Genomic DNA, 18,481 nt, shown 5'->3' on the forward strand with positions numbered 1-18,481 from the left:
AGACTGTTACCAATCAAATATTTGTCAACATCAACAAAAGCCATCTTTACACTGCAAAGGTGGAACAGAAGCTGCATCTGACATGGCATTTATGTTTTTTTTACACAGGCTTTTAATGCTGCTTATCTACATGTATTTACACAAAACAAACTGTGTGATTGGTTATGATGCTCAACGCTGAACACCGTGCATAAAAAAAGTCTGACGCAACATGAGCAAATCTACTGTGAATGTAAAGCCAAAATCGATCTAGCTTAATTGTGCAGGGGCCCCCTTATATTGAATTTGGGGGACATTTTGTTCATTTTGGTCCAAAGCCTCCATTAATTTTAAAACCCAAATTCCAACTATAAACAGTCAGTTTTTCCAGCATTCAACTTTAATCCCAACTCTCGCCATGATTTTTTAGGCTGACACACTTAATTCGGAAACCAAGTCAAATATATTTTCTCTTCTCTTGTCATCATAAAATTACCAAAATGAATCATGTGATTAAATAATGCTGCTTATTGTTCATTTACTCTTAAATATGCCACTCTTCCAAAAGCAACCAAGTAGGGTAAGCCAAAAAAAATGTCAGGAATTGATTGAGTTGTGATGTCAAACTCTAGACTCGTTTTATTTAATCTTGCCTCTGATTTACTTATCTGAATTAGAGTGCAATGAATTTCTGAAATGTTCTCTGTAATCCAAGAACAGGTGGCATGGGTTTAATTCTTCAAACCCATCTTTAGCAGCTGTCCACCTCTCATGTTCTGTCTGCCACCATTTTTACCAAACATTTGAGACATTCACATTTTCCTTAGTGTGTTTATTAAGAAATGCTCATCCATAAGACACTATTGTAATCTAGCGCAGTAGTAAAATAGAGGTCAATAATGTGAGGCTGCTGTGACAGCTGCCCCTCATGTCAGCAGTTCAGCAAAGAAGCTTGTCACGTTCTCCATTTGTCATTGCCTTATATATGTGTGTGTATATATATATACATATATACATATCCTTGCTCGACTATCGTAGCACTTATCTTACGCTATACCATTCTATAGCCCTCTTCGGTGTGGCTGCATGTTTGTTGCTTACCAAGCCAAAATGTTTCACATCACTGTATGTGCTGGCAGTGCATGTGTTCTCTATAATATAATGGTGCAATCGTTTTTATGGATAATAGTGGGCCCGAAGACACAGCACCAGATTTTGGGATGGTTAATATACTCTCACTGTGCAGCATTGAACATTTTGCAAGTGTTGACTTATGAGTCCATCAATAATAACAGCTCATCAAAGAATTAAAAACCCCATCCTTGTGGAAAGAAATTAAACGCTTAACAGCAAACATAATTAGTTGTCCTCACACCAAGCATCCTGGCTAAGAGTTAAAGTAATTAGTAAGCAGAGTTTTATTATACCTGCAGTTGTAAGGAGTTTCTTCTTGGTGACTAAGGCCTAGCTTGGCAAGCATTGTGTATTGTCAGCTGCTTGTCCTGGTATTTCACTGTAATGTGATTTGTGTACTGTGTTGAACTGTAGGTCACCTTGAAAGCATCTGCTGAGCTTCTGTTAATACACATTGTTATGCATATGAAAAAAAACTACTGTAGGCTCTCTCTTTTTTTTTCAGATTAACTGCCATTTAACCCTGGCATCAACGCTCACTTCCTGTGGGGTTTTCCTCTTAACATTTTTGAATTCATTCTATGCCTTGTTTGTTTAAGTGTTGTTTTAGGGATTTTTTTTCTTTTTTTTTCTCTCTTTTTTTTCTTTTTTGCTTTGTTTGTTTATTGCTAAATAGCACAATATACAGTTAGGTAAACACACACACACACACACAAATATCTCTAACACTAAGTTTTGATTAACAATTTGGAAAATAAAACACTTATTCTAATACATCAATTCAAAACATCACTTAGCGAGTAACATCTAAACTATGCTATTTAGATACATTTTGTTCATTCTGATACTGCATTGCAACTACAGCAAGTGGCTAAAACCTCACCAGTCCTTTTACAAATGCATTTGATCAACAATATTAGTCACAAGTCTTCATATAAAGCCATTTGTTATCTGCCATATTTTCACTCTTGCAAAGGAATTACTGCATTACATCTGTTGCCATTAAAGATAGAGCTCATTACGGTTACGTTGTTACAATGGTAATGACAAACACTCTGACAACATAAGCACTAGTTAAAATTTTTAAAAATGTTAAATGATTATGCACAAGGTATAGCAATTCAAAAACACAACAAAAAGGGTGACATTAACCAAGAAAAGACTGCAGTGACACTGTTTGTTTTCAATCACATTTTGCAGTCATAAAAACTGAGCTCCAAAAAGTCCAATATGTATGAAGGATCTCAATGGAAAATATACAGAATTTCAACATTTGGGGTCTTGTCAAAGAAGACCGTATTGATCTTATGGTTTTGGGCTTTTTTTAAATGGCAGAATATGGAAACATGACAGTCGAATTTTCACCTGGTTTTCTACTGCATTCAACATGTGATCTTTGGGAAATTGTAAATAGAATTACTCATCACACTTGACAGCAGAGACATAGCTCGGACCTTAGACGTTCTAGATTTTTACATAAATTTACATTTTGTTCAATGTTAGAGGTAAACAAAAACTTACGTGCAGTAAATTTGTCCTATACATTATAAACATACACATTTCATTGTCATTTAATGTAACAATATACGATAGAGCACATAGACTAGTTTCATGGCCATTGGCATATCCATTACTAGTAAGTAAGATAAGGTCCCTTCATACCATCTGCCTATAGTCACACTTTAATCTGCTTCTGGATCATCCTGGATGATCATTCTGGATCATCCATCCATTTACAAGTTACTACTCACATTCGTTGGTACATTTAGCATTTAGTAAAGGCAAATTTAAACTCTTGTTTTTAAAAGAATAGGGAATGTACGTTAAATGAGTTAAATAGGGAATGAAGTTTTTGCACATCATTTCTTATAACATGTGTACCAGCCAGGATTCGTACTCGATTTAACATTGATCTAGACCTGTAAATCTGTCATCTAAAAAAAGAAAAGGAAAAAAAAAAAACTACAAATAAACACAACATAAAATGGCAATACTAACAAAAAATATATAATTACAGTCTATAGATAAACCACTGCCTACAGTTTACACATTATGACCTCTGCTGTAATGATTTTATGATTTTAAGAAGTGACAGTTTCTAGTTTTGGATACATTTCTAAATATATATTGTATATTAAGATATTCAAGCTGAGCTATTTGTTAAGTGTACAAAGAAATAGGTATATAGAGATGCACACAATTACAATAAAATATCGCTAGCAAAAAGAGCAGGAAAAAAATGATCAGTGATCAGATTTTTCAATCCTTTTATACACAACGAAGTATAGGCTATCAATACTAAAAAAAAATATATATCATGGCTAAAAAAAGGAAAAAAAGAAAGTTTTACCCTTACCATTTTTAAATACCCTGTCTAAACTTCTACCAATAATTTTTCCGTTATCATCGATTTCAATTTGACAGTTTCTAAATGTCATTACAGGGTCTTTGTGCTCAGTGTAAATCTAGTTTCATGCTCGTTGTAAAGCCCTTCCCCACCCACTCACACAACATGCACATTTCAAAAACCTCTCATGGATTATAAGGTTTTTAAAAAATTACTGTATTTAAAATAGTTCTGCATCTCTCACAATCTCTGAAAAAAGAAACAGGTAACAAAATACTAAAATACTTTTCCATTAGTTGTCACATCACTGCTTGAGAATAAGCAGTCATATTGGGTGATCAAAAAAAAAAATCTTTTAAAAAAAAGGAAAACAATTATCATATAATCAAAATGCCTTTATAGCATTGAAACTGTATTCACCCTCTTGATTGACAGTTGGCCATGAGTTCTTTTTTTCTTTTTCGTTTTAGAAATCTCACCCATAAGCATTAGTTTCCCAATTCCCATCATAGGTATTCCAATTGCACAAACACACAAAACATGACACCCAGTTTGTATCTAGGGCTAATGGGAAGACTTGCGTGAAAACAAACTCAACAGCCACTGCTGCATCAAGAGAATGGATGACATGGACATTCAAACCACCAACTTCTTGAGGTCTGTAGAAATCATGGTCCCTGCTTTGCTGATAGTGGTAAATATGTCCATCAGCGGTTTCAGACAGGTACAGTGTGGTTTATTCAGACCATGGTCATTAAGTAGGAGCTTTATTACTTCTATGGATAGCCTATCAAGTGAGGAGCACACTCATAAAAATATCCTTGAATTTAAAAATGTTATGCAGATAGGCCTATGCTCCTATTCGATTACAAAAAAATATAGTGTTATCCACTGAATGACCATGACTGTTACAGCAACACACACTGATGTTTTATGAAGAACCCCACTGTGCTTTGGAATATCTACATATCTACAGTATAAAGTGCAGCACATCAGAACAGCTAGATGAACGGTTAATCCAATCGGAGTTGGATGATTCTGACATGGCATGAGATAAAATACCATTTGCATCGGGATCTAGTTGCATTTTACCTCCAAATACTGAATGAGATTTGTAGATCAAATGTAACAAAATAGCTTGGTGCACTACAAGTGAAAATACCTGTGTGATTTAGCCATTTCAGAAGCATCTGTGTATAGACACAGTATATGTTTTTTTTCCTATGGAAAACAACAACGGGAGAAGCAGAGTTGAAGCTCTGGTAGAGATTGAATCATCAATTCAACTGATATCACCAGCATAAGGCTTTCACTTAAGTTTTCAGTTTTGAATAGTGACTTGGAATAAAAACAAATCTCCCCAGTGGTTTTCCTCTTGTTTTCGTTAACAAATCATACAATACACAGCTGATTCTAATACACGTAAAGCCCTTCATAAACATTACAGAGCAGTCAGGAAAATGAAAAATAAAAGATACCATCATGAAATAGACTACAAAAATCAGGAATAGGTACTGAGCAGCGTGGCAAAGGACCGTGCATTTGTATGATGAGGCTTAAAGCCTCGAGTCTTCTTATTTTAACCTCTCCTGCTCACTATTTCCATGTGTCAAGCTGATGGGGATCAGGTGGAAGGTAAAGGGAGTCTGGGGTGAACCCTTGTTCTACGCAAGATGACACTTTCGCTATCTAGTTTCACTTACTCGGAGACGAGCCCTGAAACTTTAACTGGCCCACAGTCATACAGGATAACAAGTGGCTATGTATATATTTGCTTTTGTATATCTTGGCACTCGAGGTATTACTTTAATGCGGAGTCTAACAAACCAGAGCTTGGGAAATACCTATACTGGTCAGGGCGGTCTGTCTACTAGTACTACAGTGTGCTGTCTTCCTAAATAAATAACAAACGCAAGGCCTGATTGCCTCTCTTGCTAAAGATCATCTGCACAATACAAAACGAATGTTTACTCATTTTTAGAGTGGTAACATGATCTGGATCACATGTCCTCTCCTCGCCACCTATTCCTAGCATAGCCGCGGCTTCATCCCTCGTCTCCCTCTGCAACCAGTCTTATTTTTCCGTTCCAGAAAAAGAAAGTGAAAAGCCACTTCATAATTGAAAGAAATAGGTATAAAGTTCACTCCACGTGTGCCAGCAAAACAAGGGGCAATGTATCCTTTACATCTCTACACCATCAGGTGGTCACATGCCTCTAACCTTTTATAGTCTCAGTGCCCTGACACTGGGACCTGTGTAATATATAGTTACAACCTCCTGCACAATTCACAAATACTTGGAAAGGCAATTAGACATCAAAGGTGCTAAAAGGTGGAGCTGAAAGATCAAAACAACAACAAAAGAGAAATATTCTTTAGTGATTACTGGATTAGCAAATGTCTCACAGATAAAAATGACAAAAGAAAGTAACCGCTAAATATAGAGGCAAGTGACCGAACCACTAAGGCCTTGTCCACACTAATATGTTTTCGTTTGAAAACGCATCTTTCTTTTCTCCGTGTTGTCCTTCCGTCCACACTGAGATGGCGTTTTTAGCAACGAAAACGAAGTTTTTTGAAAACGCTCTCCAAAATGGATACATTTGAAAACGCCGTTTTTGCGTTGTTGTGTGGTATGTGAAACCGGAGGTTTTTGAAAACGATGACGCATATTTAGTCATGTGACGCATATTGTACCAATAGATATTTATGTTTATACTGGTATTGTGCCTGTTATGTGCTATTCACTTTCACACTGGTGCTAAAATATGTTACTTTGCACACTCTTCATATCCACAGTCCTGCAAAGATGACAGAAAATTCACTCGCATTTGCTGTCCTGCGGCAAAACATGAGAGCAGTTGCGTTTTAGGCCAAACATATAATGGTGAGTGAGTGCGACCTGGACGCATCAGTGAATGGTGATATAATTGGCTAAATAAAAGGATCCTGCCAGAAGAATTGCGTGATAACTTGATCATTTCTTGTTCTGTCTGTATCATCTTAGTGAGGTTTTATGAGGGTTTATGCATGCACTGTAAGGTGAATTTAGCGAATTTGAAAACGTTAGTGTGGACGGAGAACGTTTTGAAACGAAAACTACGTTTTCAAATCTATCCGGATTAATGTAGACATAGCCTAAGGTAAACTGACATAATACATAACACTTAAATCTAAATACACTTCACTATGTACAAGAGAAAACACAAACAGTACACATTTGGGTCTCTAATCTATCATGTCTAAATATGAAGAGTGCTTTAGAGAGGAGAAAAAGGCCAATTAAAAATAGCATATCAAGGATGCTTATCTCTAACATAATTTGTAGCTTTTTAAAGGCCAATAGTCACCGTTTTAAGTTGAGAAAATGTCATTTCCATGGGAAACTGAAGCATTAATGTTCCTTGTGCTTCTCGATTACATATTTTTAAATTGAGTTTGACCATTTTCTCTGAAAGCCCATAGCAGACATGAAGGATTTCGAGATTTAAGCCATGAAAGATTTTGATCAAAAATTCCCTTTCAAATCACCACCCCCCCAAACAAACATATAAATGTGTATATGTATGTACACCTATACATATGCAATAAACTGACATTTGAACCGCAGTTAATAATCTTCAAAAATGCCTTAACTTTCAGAATCAAAAAAGGCTGCCTGTTTACTGACCGCAATACAAGTCCCACATGCAGCTGTCCAAATGGAGGAGACGTGGCCTCCTTTTCATCAGTGGATGTTGAGAGTCCATTCAAGGATACAAAATAATTCCACCAAATCAAGTCAAGCCAGACACATAATTAGTAATAAGAGTAAAGAAATTCAGGGTTTCCGTTTAGTGGATACAGATTGACTTTCTGATCTGGCTGAAAATAGGAGTGGACTCTGTGAGGACTGAAACTGTAAGTTATATTACATCATATTTTTTACATATATATTAAGATATAAATGAATAGAACTTTTGTTTCATTTAACCTTCTGATTAGTGCCAGAAAATTAGCCATTTGATAAACAAACAGCGATGCATTTGCTAGTGTGGACTGTGTGTCTCTCATTCTGGCAAAGTTCTTCAGGGAAAGAGCATGCTGCAATCTGGGTTTGGGGCAAAATAACTTAATATGGTTCTGAAGGCTTTTCTGTTTTTCTTCATCTGTGTTGGCAATATTTCGCTTCACTTTCTTCCAAAACAAGGCCAATAGAAGGAGATGATGTGTCCTTATCTTCATTATAAAGAGGAGCACTGGTGATTTCATCCATTCTTTTCCACCGGATAAATTGTGTCTGTCTGTCAACTTTAAAAATCTTCATTGAGATGAGTGGCTGTCACTTGTTTTGCTCAGGATTCCAATTGTCCAGAATATGAGGTTTTGTTTTCATGATTCCATGGGTGAATCGCAGAAGTGTATTTTTTCTCATTTTTTTTCATTGGAGAACTGAATTTGAAGGACTTTCCTCAAGATCACGTTTCTTCTGAATCATGTAAAATGTAACAAAATCACTACATAGTGATGCCTACATTAAATTATAACTGAACGATTTTTAATGAACTATTTAAGAAAGAACATTTATACAAAAATGTATACCATATATATCCCTAGTTATATTTTCTGCTTTTTTATTTAAATGTGATCCAATCAGTCAGTTTATAATAATTTTAGGAAAAAAAATGTTACTTGTCTGTTTCATTTTTAGTTATTAATCGTATCTACCTGAATGTACTTCTAGCAATATTCCAGTGTATTATAATTGAAATTGCACTTTAAACCTACAGTTAGTTAACAAATACTGATAGAAATTAATTTTAGGTTCAAGTACTTAAAGCAAAAACTTGAGACTGTAATCTAATGTATAAGCAAGTTCTCAGCCAGACATTTATCATTTGATACAGAGTTTAAAGCACTGCAAAGTACTTTTAGAGGAAATATTATTAAAGGCAATTTTTTCGAGGAGCAAATCAGAAAGGTGTTTAGTCTGAGATTACATTTTCCCAATGTGGTAATGTTAGTCATTTCAAGTTAATTAAAACTGCCTCTAAAGACCATTTTGATTTGCATATGGGTAGCCTGTCATAAAGTCCCTTTAAAAAAAGAAATGTTGTTCTTGTTTTTTTCCCCCTCTAAATACTCTAGCAGCTACAGTGCCACATTCTGAAAAAGCAACAGACACTAAAGTGAGATCCCATTTTTTTTTTTCATAAAGTGCCCTAAAGATTGTGCAGTTTTCTTTTCAACTCAGCATGAGTAAATATGCTTTCACTGTCAGCGATGCTAACAGAAATGAAAGGGTCTGGAACAATTTGGGTCCCTAATTTTACATAATCTGGAACTGCTCCCTCTTTTCCAGTCCCTGTCCTGTCAGCGCCACTGTTTACAGTACTGCATATGGAAATAAATTAAGTAACCTAAACAAGCATCTACCACATTTATTCTAGTTTGTTCACTTACATGCATTTTAATTTAATTAATTAATTGCTGTTAAAATAAATTAAATCCTATGAGAGCATTTTCATTAAGCGGAATAGAACTGTTTGTTTTGTTTTTTTTGTCCCTTTAAAGTAGATATTTTAGGTGTCTTTTAGGTGCCATTTTTGAAGGAGACTTTTCCTCACGTTATGTAAGTTTGGTGTCTAATTTTTAAAGGAAGGTGTTTCTGAAGCTCCTTGACTAAACGACATCAGACTCCACAACACACTGCTCTGTGTACTCTTTCACCAGCTCCACTTTAAGGGTCTCCCTAAAGAAATCGGCCATCGGCTTCCACAGCGCGGGCTCCAGGAACACCTGACACATGACGTAACCCTTCAGAGTGCCAGTGTGGCACCTCAGGTGGCACAACAGCTGTTGTATGGCCAGTGTCAGGTCTTTACCAAACATGTCGATGTTGAGGTAGTACCAGTCATCACCGATTGGCACATGGAAAGGGAAGGTGCACATGCTGGCCATGGTTGGGCGCCTGGCATCATCAACCATCCAATCAATGTCCTTCTTCAGCAGGATGTCCATGTTGCTAGACAGAGGCTTGAAGGGCTGCCAATCTTGAACAATGGTAGCATTGGGAAGGACACCCTGCATTAGAACATCACTTAAGAAGAGCTGGTGCACCTCAGCTGGCTCCAAACGGACTGGGATGTTTGTAGTGGACAGACTCTCCCCTGATATAGTGATATTAGGCCCAAGATCAGCAAGGCGTAATTTTAGGTCTTCAGCATGGAAGCGCACCAGGAGGATTCCCTTCACGTTTGAATTTGGTGACAGAATGAAGACAATGTGGCTTTAGCTGGTTTTATTCAAGATAAAACCTTACCTAAACAAAATGTTTATATTTTAATGTAAATGGTTCTTACCTGTTTGGTGATGAGCCGGTATTTCTGGAAGTCTTTTGGTCCCAGTTGGTCATCTCTTGTCAATCTGCTAACTTTAACGTCAGGGTACTTGGACTTAACCAATTGAGAGCAAAACCGAAGAAGTACCCCTGCCACACCTTTCCCCCTCTCCTGTGGGGCAACACGAAGCCCTTCCACCAGCATGGTCTCACCATCATCAATAACACACACTGACTCCAGTGCAATCTGAAAAATGTAGTTACATAAAAAGCAGACCTAAGTTATAACTACAATAGAGGAAAGGGAGAGTTTTTTTAAAATAATTTACTCACCTTCATTTTGTTCTTAACCTACATGACTTTCTTTTATTCATGGAACACAAAAGGTATACACAGTCTTTTCCAAATAATATGAATGAATGGGGCTGGGGCTGTCAAGCTGTTTAATTTTCAGTGAATAAATACATTTAAAAGGTACACTTTGTAACTATCAAAATTAACTAAATTTAAATAATGATTTACTATGGTAAGCCTATTGTGGGATGGTTTTCACTGGAAATTGCATACCAAAAAGCTACAGTAACATCTTCAGCTAGTCAGCTTGAGATCCTTTCCATTGAAACTGGTTATTTCTCTTAAACCTATAAGTGAATGTTTTATGAGCAGTAGGATAATCTTTCTCTTTTTTAGTTATGAGAACCATATTCATCCGCACAGTCATGCAGAGCCAAAGCACAACCAAAACAATGTTCTTCCGCAAAATGCATGTAGTTTTGTTTTTTAACCACAAAAGTTAGATAGTGTACCTTTAAAAAAAACCTTATCACTGTTTGGCTTCAGAAGACACAATGTTTGTGGACAGAAGTTTTCAGCCTTTCGAGTTGTAATTATCAACCTGTTGTCAACTAAACATAGAATCGTATAGGTCTTTTCTGCCAAAATAAAAAGCTGGATGGTTTACCCTTGAAATATTAAAAAGTATTGTTTTACAGTACAGTTGTATTAATACAATAGTAATATAAATATACAAATTATGTATTATAATTTATAATTAACTCTAATTAAAACATTAAGTTAACTTATCAAGTTAGACAAGTCGTTATTATTAATTTTGCCTGGATGTTTTAGAAGAAGCTATTATGTTTTCATTTGAGATTAAATGTTTATCATATCACAATTCAAAATGCAATAAATGACAAAATAGTTGCAATATAATTTTTGGGCCAAATCATGCAGCCCTTCAATACATTCATTCAAATATCCTTTATGTTCCTTACATTTTTCCCCCAAAAAAGAAAGTCATATGAGATTGGAATGACATGGGGATGGATAAATGATTTTCATTTTGGGTGAACTATTCCTCTGAAGGAATGAGGGTGTAACACGCACTGTAGAAAATCTCTCCATATCCACTTTCTTACCACTTTGCCTTGCTTGCGAGCCAAAATGACAGTGCGGTTGCTCTCTTGCAGCCAGGCTTGATAGCGGGAGGGCAGATAGTCCAGGCCACCATAGATATCCTTGCTCATGGCCATGATGTCATCAAAGTCCTCTTCCGTCGCCACCGTAAACTGTAGGCCGGTCTGGGGAGGGGCCTCAGGGAGCTGAGAGCAAGGCAGGCCGTTTTCAATCTTCATCCTTAGAGCTGTAGACACAGTCAATCATGGAAAGAGTTTTACAATGAGATTTCTACTTGAGAATTACGTTATGATCTGTGACCCAAAAAGAGGTTCGATGTGACATTCAACTTTTTGTCCCTTTGCAAATTTTAGTTCCTGCATTTTAAGTTTCAAGGATGTCAAGATTGAACTTTACCAAAAAAATTGTGTGAGGGTCCTTATCAGCTCAGTACAGTGCAAGGTTTGTGCTTCATGTCGCAGTGTTTATCTTCCCGTGCCAACACGCCAGCAGGTTGGCATCAATACCGGCAACTTGTAACCGTGCCCAAATGCTAGACAGACGCCCCTCAGCACATACACAGACATGTCCACCTCCTATTGCCAGAACCCTTAATCCTTTTTTTAATTCTCACTGAGCAGCATTGCCCTGGTTCCCAGTGGAAAATAAACACATTTTTGAAAGGACTTGAGAAATAATGGGGTGAGACATCCAGGGTAAAGTGGAGCGGATGGGTAGGCAGATGTGTGCAGGCACGCATATATGGGTAGTGAGTGTCGGGGATTGAAAGGCAGAAAATCCGTGCAGTGGGAACAACACTGCGAACAAGTCACAGAGCAAACATTGTTTGCACCCCCTTGGGCCCTTACCGGTTGAGAAAGCCCTGGTACTTTTCCATTGATGCACTACTGTAATGGGAAAACCCTTCATGTCCGAAAGCTTATTTGGATTTGGCAAACATATATGGGACAGCACTTTGTGATGCTGTGACAAAAACTATTCACGCATGGTTCATTTGCCAATTGCTATGCAATTTTCGATTTCCACATTTCCATGTGACTCTCTTAGTCTTTCATTTGCCCTTCAATTTGTAATGGGATGGTTCGCTTAAACTCAACAGATGTCTGATATTTCCACTGGGCCGGATCAATGTGTTTCCCTAGATTCCTTAACCTAACTCATGCTCGGTCAGTCTAGGTCTAGTAACCCTTATTAACCCTAAATGAATTTATCTCTGTAAATAAGAGAACAAAAAAATATCATAGCACCAATTAGCAAATTCCATCAGGTTAGTGGAATCTGTGAGGCTGCATAACGGTCCATTAATGAGTTCCAAACAATTGTGATTTTTTTTTTATTATTTAGTTCTTTTGAAAATATAACTCCTCAATGGACTTTAGAACCAATGTGTTAATTAGTGTCTGTGAACATGTAGTTATAGAGCATGACATCTTTCAATGAGATGTGTTATATAATTGCAAAAAAAAAGTCATTATCTGCTGTTATATCATAGGGCTTGACTTGTCATCTCTCCATGGGACAGAATTTAAAGTTGCCTCAGGCGGAGTTATTACAATTACATCACTGAAGGAGAGGGTGACTGTGAAAAAAGTATCAAGAAGAAGTATAACATCAAGAAGAAAAATCATGCTTTAAACATGCTTGGGGTAAAATATGGGGATTAAGTATGAAATCAAGAAAACAATCACATTGTTGAGTAGATCATGAGGACCTGGTCGAGAAAGACTATGTACAAATAAAGCTCTCTGTATGTTTTACAACTGACTGCTCCATGGAGTACTGGAATCCGACTGCACAGATAAACATCTTCTTCAGAGACGCTGAGCATATCTGAATCTGCCCTTTGTTTTCAGTCTTTTAACTAAAGCTACTTACATTGTATTCAGAGTATGCATTTGATCAATTCACGCATTCCCTGGGAACCATGACGTTGATGTTGCTCTACTGTGAGAATTTTCACGGGCCCCAGTGCTGTGGTTATAGATCTGGGCTGGTAATGTCAAAAGGCTCTAAGTTCAAACATTGCAAGGAGTGATCAGTGGGCTGTAGCATAACCACGTTATTCCAGGTATTATCTTTTTAATAAATGTACTGTGCATTGGTTTGAATAAGTGTCTGTTAGGACCACATACTTAAATGAACAAAACTAACCCAGTTAACCCCTGCTCTTACTTTCTATTCAAGCCGTGATACTGTTATGGTCAAGTGGGCTCTCATGAGTTTGAGTTTGCACACTGCATAGTTTTATAGATACATGCTCCAACAACCTTTAACAAAGACAATTGATTTGATGTAGTGTCTGACCTGACCAACAATTCGGCACTGCCAAATAATGGGCTTCTGTGAGCTTCTAATAGGTTCAGTTTGATTGAGATTGTACCCATTATAGTTTATTTATTACTGTAGTCAGCCAAACACTTGCCACCTGTTAAAAATGAAATGGAAAAAAAAAGTCACATGTTTGGGCTAAGGTCCTCAATAGGTTTTGCATCTCAACATCATATTAATTAAATATAACAAAGGTCAGACGTGTTGACGTTTTCAGTTTTGTTTTCATACAAGAATCACAATTAGGTAAAATGCAAAAAAATAAGTAAAGGGAAAAATTTAAGATATGTTCATGTAATTATTGGGGGGAAAATATGATCAAGACAAAAGGAGGTTGGCATACTGAGAAGGTCATAAGGACATAAATGAAAGTGCAATCTACAAGGAACGTTACATCATTCTGTTCTCTCTACAAGCTTATTGTGGCACATTTACATAATCTGAATAAAAAATCTCGTTCAAAGGAAACATTTATTCTGTTTACCAGCACTTTGCTTTAAATAAGAACATCAGAGATAAATCTGAGCATCATACATAATGTGAATAAAAAATATTATAATGGTAAATAATTCCGGACTAGATAAACTATTCATCATCCATTCTCATGCATCATACAATTAATTTAATCTATTCTGTCCTTTAAATTCCTGTCTTAGATGACAAAACATTGCATTCTGTAGCTTCCCCTCCCATATGTGTTTATATAAATTCATTAGACCAGATTATGGGAGCACAGAGGATAACCTTGAAAAATAATGTCCCTTTCATAACATTTCCATTTTAAATGCCTGCAATACAATTCAGTAAGAAAAATTTGATATATAGATTTAGAAAGGAACTAACACATCAGTGTTAAATACGAATCCATCAATACATGCTGAACAAGAGACATACTGAAATTAGTTAATTCGCAATGCTTTTGTTTTAATTGCTCTCTTTTTTCATGCAGTGTCATTTTGGCGTCTCATGTCAGCATAAAAGCAAACTGACAAACTGTCAATATTTTATTATAGAACACATATTTAGGTCAGTGGTAAGTTCTGTTCGTGTCACATGGTGAACATGATAACAAAGTGGAGTCAACACAGCAAGCCCTGTATGAATATGTGAAGATAAAGGTGACAGCACTCTGAGAATACAGAAAATAATCGAATTTAACAGAAAGTTCACCCAAAACAAGAATTTTGTCACAATTTATTCTCCCTCATGCCGTTCCTTATGTGTGCTTTTGTTCTGTGGAGCACAAAAGGAGTAATTCAGAAGAATTTTCACACAGTTATTTTTTATACAATGCAAGTTCATAGTAACCAAATAGTGTCAAACTCCAAAAAGACCTAAAAAACAACAGTCCTTATTACTTGTGCGCTATATTCAGAGCCATTTCAGTTATTTGTGCGAGGAACAGAACAAAATTTTGGATTTTACTCCTTAAATTTCATTCTCCATCTTGCTTTTTTTGGCGCATTGCATACTCTTACAAGACATGTTAGAACCAACTGCTTTTTGACTTCAAACCTTGTGCAACGTGCCAAGGTTAGGGGTAACCAACCACACACAAAGCTATCATATGACACAAGGCATAGGAACTATTTTTATAGAGGTTTTTGTCCTTTTTTGGAGCATGACACCCATGGTCACTATAAATGGATGGAAAAAAAGATCTATTGCGTTCCATGGAAAAAATTAACAATACAACATATATGGATTTGGAACAACGTGAGGGTGAGTAAAGAATGACAGAATTTTTATTTGTGGGTGAATTATCACTTTATTCATTAGTCATTCTTGACAACATTATAATGAACAAAAACAACTTGCATGCTTGAAACAATATTCTTGACAGATAAAAATGTGTTCAGTCAAATTATGACCATCAGGACCACATATCTCTCTTCAAGAGGCACAGAAGTGTGTGTGTGTGTGTGTGTGTGTGTGTGTGTGTGTGTGTGTGTGTGTGTGTGCGCGCTCGCGCAAAGAACTTAAAATGCGCTCATTAAATGCAGTATTGCGGTATGTGGAGCAAAGTCAAAAACCAAAAGTAGCATGATAAAATGGGCTAAGCATGACACTGGTACATGCCTTGCACTACTGCAGCAGCTTGCCTGCACACTATGTCCATTAATAATAGGGCATGCCATATGTCTCTCCTACTTCTCGCGGTTATGTCATGTATTACACTGGAGGTATGGTGCGTCAGCATGGGCATTCACGTGCCAGTGGAAAATAACTATGATATGAGCCTGCCGACTTCACCAGCAAGAACTACAAAACACGAACAGGACATGCACATTGCATCGGTTAACGAAGAATCGGCCTACATTCGACTTACATTAGATTTAGAATTCTTAAAAAACAAAGTCAGCAATTAACATTTCTATAAATAGGCATATTATATAAATACAACAGATATATGATGATATATTTAACGATGGATGCATTCAACATCTTCAAAGCCGTGTCGTGTTCTCAGCATCACTGCAATTCGACCCTATTGATTCGCCCCGCCCCCACTCGAAACACAAATTAAAGCAATGATCTAACAAATTCTTGCTAATAGATCTCACTCTAATGGTGCAATACTTACCGTAGGCTATATACATTCATATAATGTTTTATATTTATATTGTAAATTCTAATATAAATAATAAATAAATATTTTTTGTACATTGTAGCCTACATAACGTTTTGACACGTCAAGCGGGGAGGCATTAGACAGGAATTCATATCACCTATTAACGAAGCAGTTCCATTGTTACTATTATAACTGGATTATTCGATACATTTCCATTTTCCACAAATTCCGTACCGGCATCCGGCATAAATTGAAAAACGTCGCACGCAGGGAGACCAAACGAAAATAGGCTGCTCGACATGAATGCCAACATATAACAAAACCTATACTGCGGGGTTCCCGGCGAATCCTTTACATTTCATTCAGTGCCTTGTCGGCTCTAAGAGATATTAATTTGGGCCGTGCAATATAGCCGTGAGACTTGAAAAAGGGTGAAAAGGACAATACAGCAAATGCGTGATGTTCATGACAATTTGAAGACGTGAAAATCCAAGTACAATGACTGTTCGACCGCGCCGAGCCCTTGCCATGCATAGGCTGCACGAGCAAAATCCTTTCTAACGGGCACAGAGGACCATTTCACTTACCTCTACGTCGTGCGTCGGACCGGTGAAGAATACAGAGGTCAGATTGGCAGATGCTGAATAGATGTAAGCTTTCGTTGCACTGCGGTTAGATTAAAGGCAGAATTTTTAGGTAATGCCGGTTCAGGCTTACACTATATGAAGTATGAGGTCACTGTAAAGCCCCTCCCAGAATTCCCATCCTCATCCCCATCCCCCAGTAAGGAGCAGAGAGGTATGCCAACCCCCTAAACCATCACCCAATCATGATCGACCTCTCTCTCTTCTCTCTCCATCTGCCTCTCTCCCAATGCGTCCGAACACACTAAGAGTGCTGTTCTGTTGACTCAGTGCATGCTTTGCTCCCCTTGGTTTTTGCAACTTAAATAGATACTGTACATACACAGCTGCATTTGAGTAAATGTGCTTTGCATATACAAAAGAGATGGTGCACAGGTGTTCGGACAAGTATCGACATTGGTGACCTTTTTCAGGCCAAGGTCCCTTTAGGCAGATAGAAAGAACCCTATATATTATATCATATTGTACAAAACTGAGTGTTGCATTTACTGGCCTATAGTAGCAGGCATATATCATAATAAAATATTTATATACCTGATCATATACTTGTTCATTAGGCTATACATTAAAATTCTATGTACATTTTTATAATTTTAAAGCAGGTGTGCACAATGAAACATTAAGCTGAACTCTTGCTTCTTAATTTGGTTAAACACCTTTTTTACTTACTTTTTTTCATAAACAATAATTTGCAGATTCTAGGCCTACTAGTGCCAAGGACCCCTAGAGGTCATGTTTTTTGAAGACACAGAAGGGTTTATTACTTTTCCATTTGGCTAACAACAACCAGAAAGAAAGAAAGAAAGAAAGAAAGAAAGAAAGAAAGAAAGAAAGAAAGAAAGAAAGAAAGAAAGAAAGAAAGAAAGAAAGAAAGAAAAAGAAAGAAAGAAAGAAAGAAAATGAAAGAAAGAAAATGAAAGAAAGAAAATGAAAGAAAGAAATGAAATAGGCCTATGACTTCAGTCATGATGGTTAATGTTATGATGTTGAAATCTGTAAATGACACCAATGAAACAAAATATGTAATACATAAAACATTTCAGATTAGACATAGATTAAAAATTAGATACAGACTGAAAAATCTTACAGATAACATATCTTTAAAATGGCAAAAACAACACAGATTAAACAATGATAACATTTCCATTTTAATTAGGTTTGCTTATACTGATGCAAAATGACTTTTGTCATCATTAAGACAATTTGGAACTATTAAGAAGTACAATAGACTTCTGTAATATTTACACACAAAAAAACCTCTGACCTACTTTTTCATTTTGTAGAGACTAATGAAATTTGTTTAATGCAGGATTCTAAAGATCACAAACTGAATTAATTGGTGAACATAAGGCAGACTTCAATAATTTAACACAAAAGTGGAAGACAAATTCTTTGGCACGGCAAAACAAATAAACATAATAATATACAAATAAATAATCTGTCAATGTTAAAGTTAATGGAAAAGGATGCAATGAAAGTGAATGGTGACTGAGGCTGTCTGTCCTTTTTAAACATATTCATCTTTATCATTATGTGTATGTGTATGTTCGTCCATTATGGAAAATCAACTTTAAGTTCATGTTAAACTATACAGATGATACTCATTTCAGCAGTGAGTGGTAAGTAAAATGGAAAAGCCTTCTGAGGCAAATCCTCTTGTTTATAAAATAGAAAAATATGATGTGATATATTTAGATTTACTGAATCAGATTTGAATAAAATCACTTTCCTTTTATGAG

General features: G+C 36.4%; 1 protein-coding gene across 1 annotated transcript; it reads right to left on the minus strand.

The window, feature by feature from the left end:
- Nucleotides 1-1,602: 1,602 nt before the first annotated feature.
- Nucleotides 1,603-16,859, minus strand: nat16 (N-acetyltransferase 16). The gene is made up of 4 exons (XM_082161200.1): nucleotides 16,686-16,859; nucleotides 11,201-11,424; nucleotides 9,802-10,026; nucleotides 1,603-9,688 (listed from the first exon to the last, which is right to left on the minus strand). Exons 2-4 carry the CDS (start codon nucleotides 11,414-11,416, stop codon nucleotides 9,122-9,124), a joined length of 1,008 nt encoding a protein of 335 aa, XP_082017326.1. The 5' UTR covers nucleotides 11,417-11,424; nucleotides 16,686-16,859; the 3' UTR covers nucleotides 1,603-9,121.
- Nucleotides 16,860-18,481: the final 1,622 nt, after the last annotated feature.

The sequence above is a fragment of the Leuciscus leuciscus genome (genome assembly GCF_965113295.1).
Source record: "Leuciscus leuciscus genome assembly, chromosome: 2".
NCBI classification, from domain to species: domain Eukaryota; kingdom Metazoa; phylum Chordata; class Actinopteri; order Cypriniformes; family Leuciscidae; genus Leuciscus; species Leuciscus leuciscus.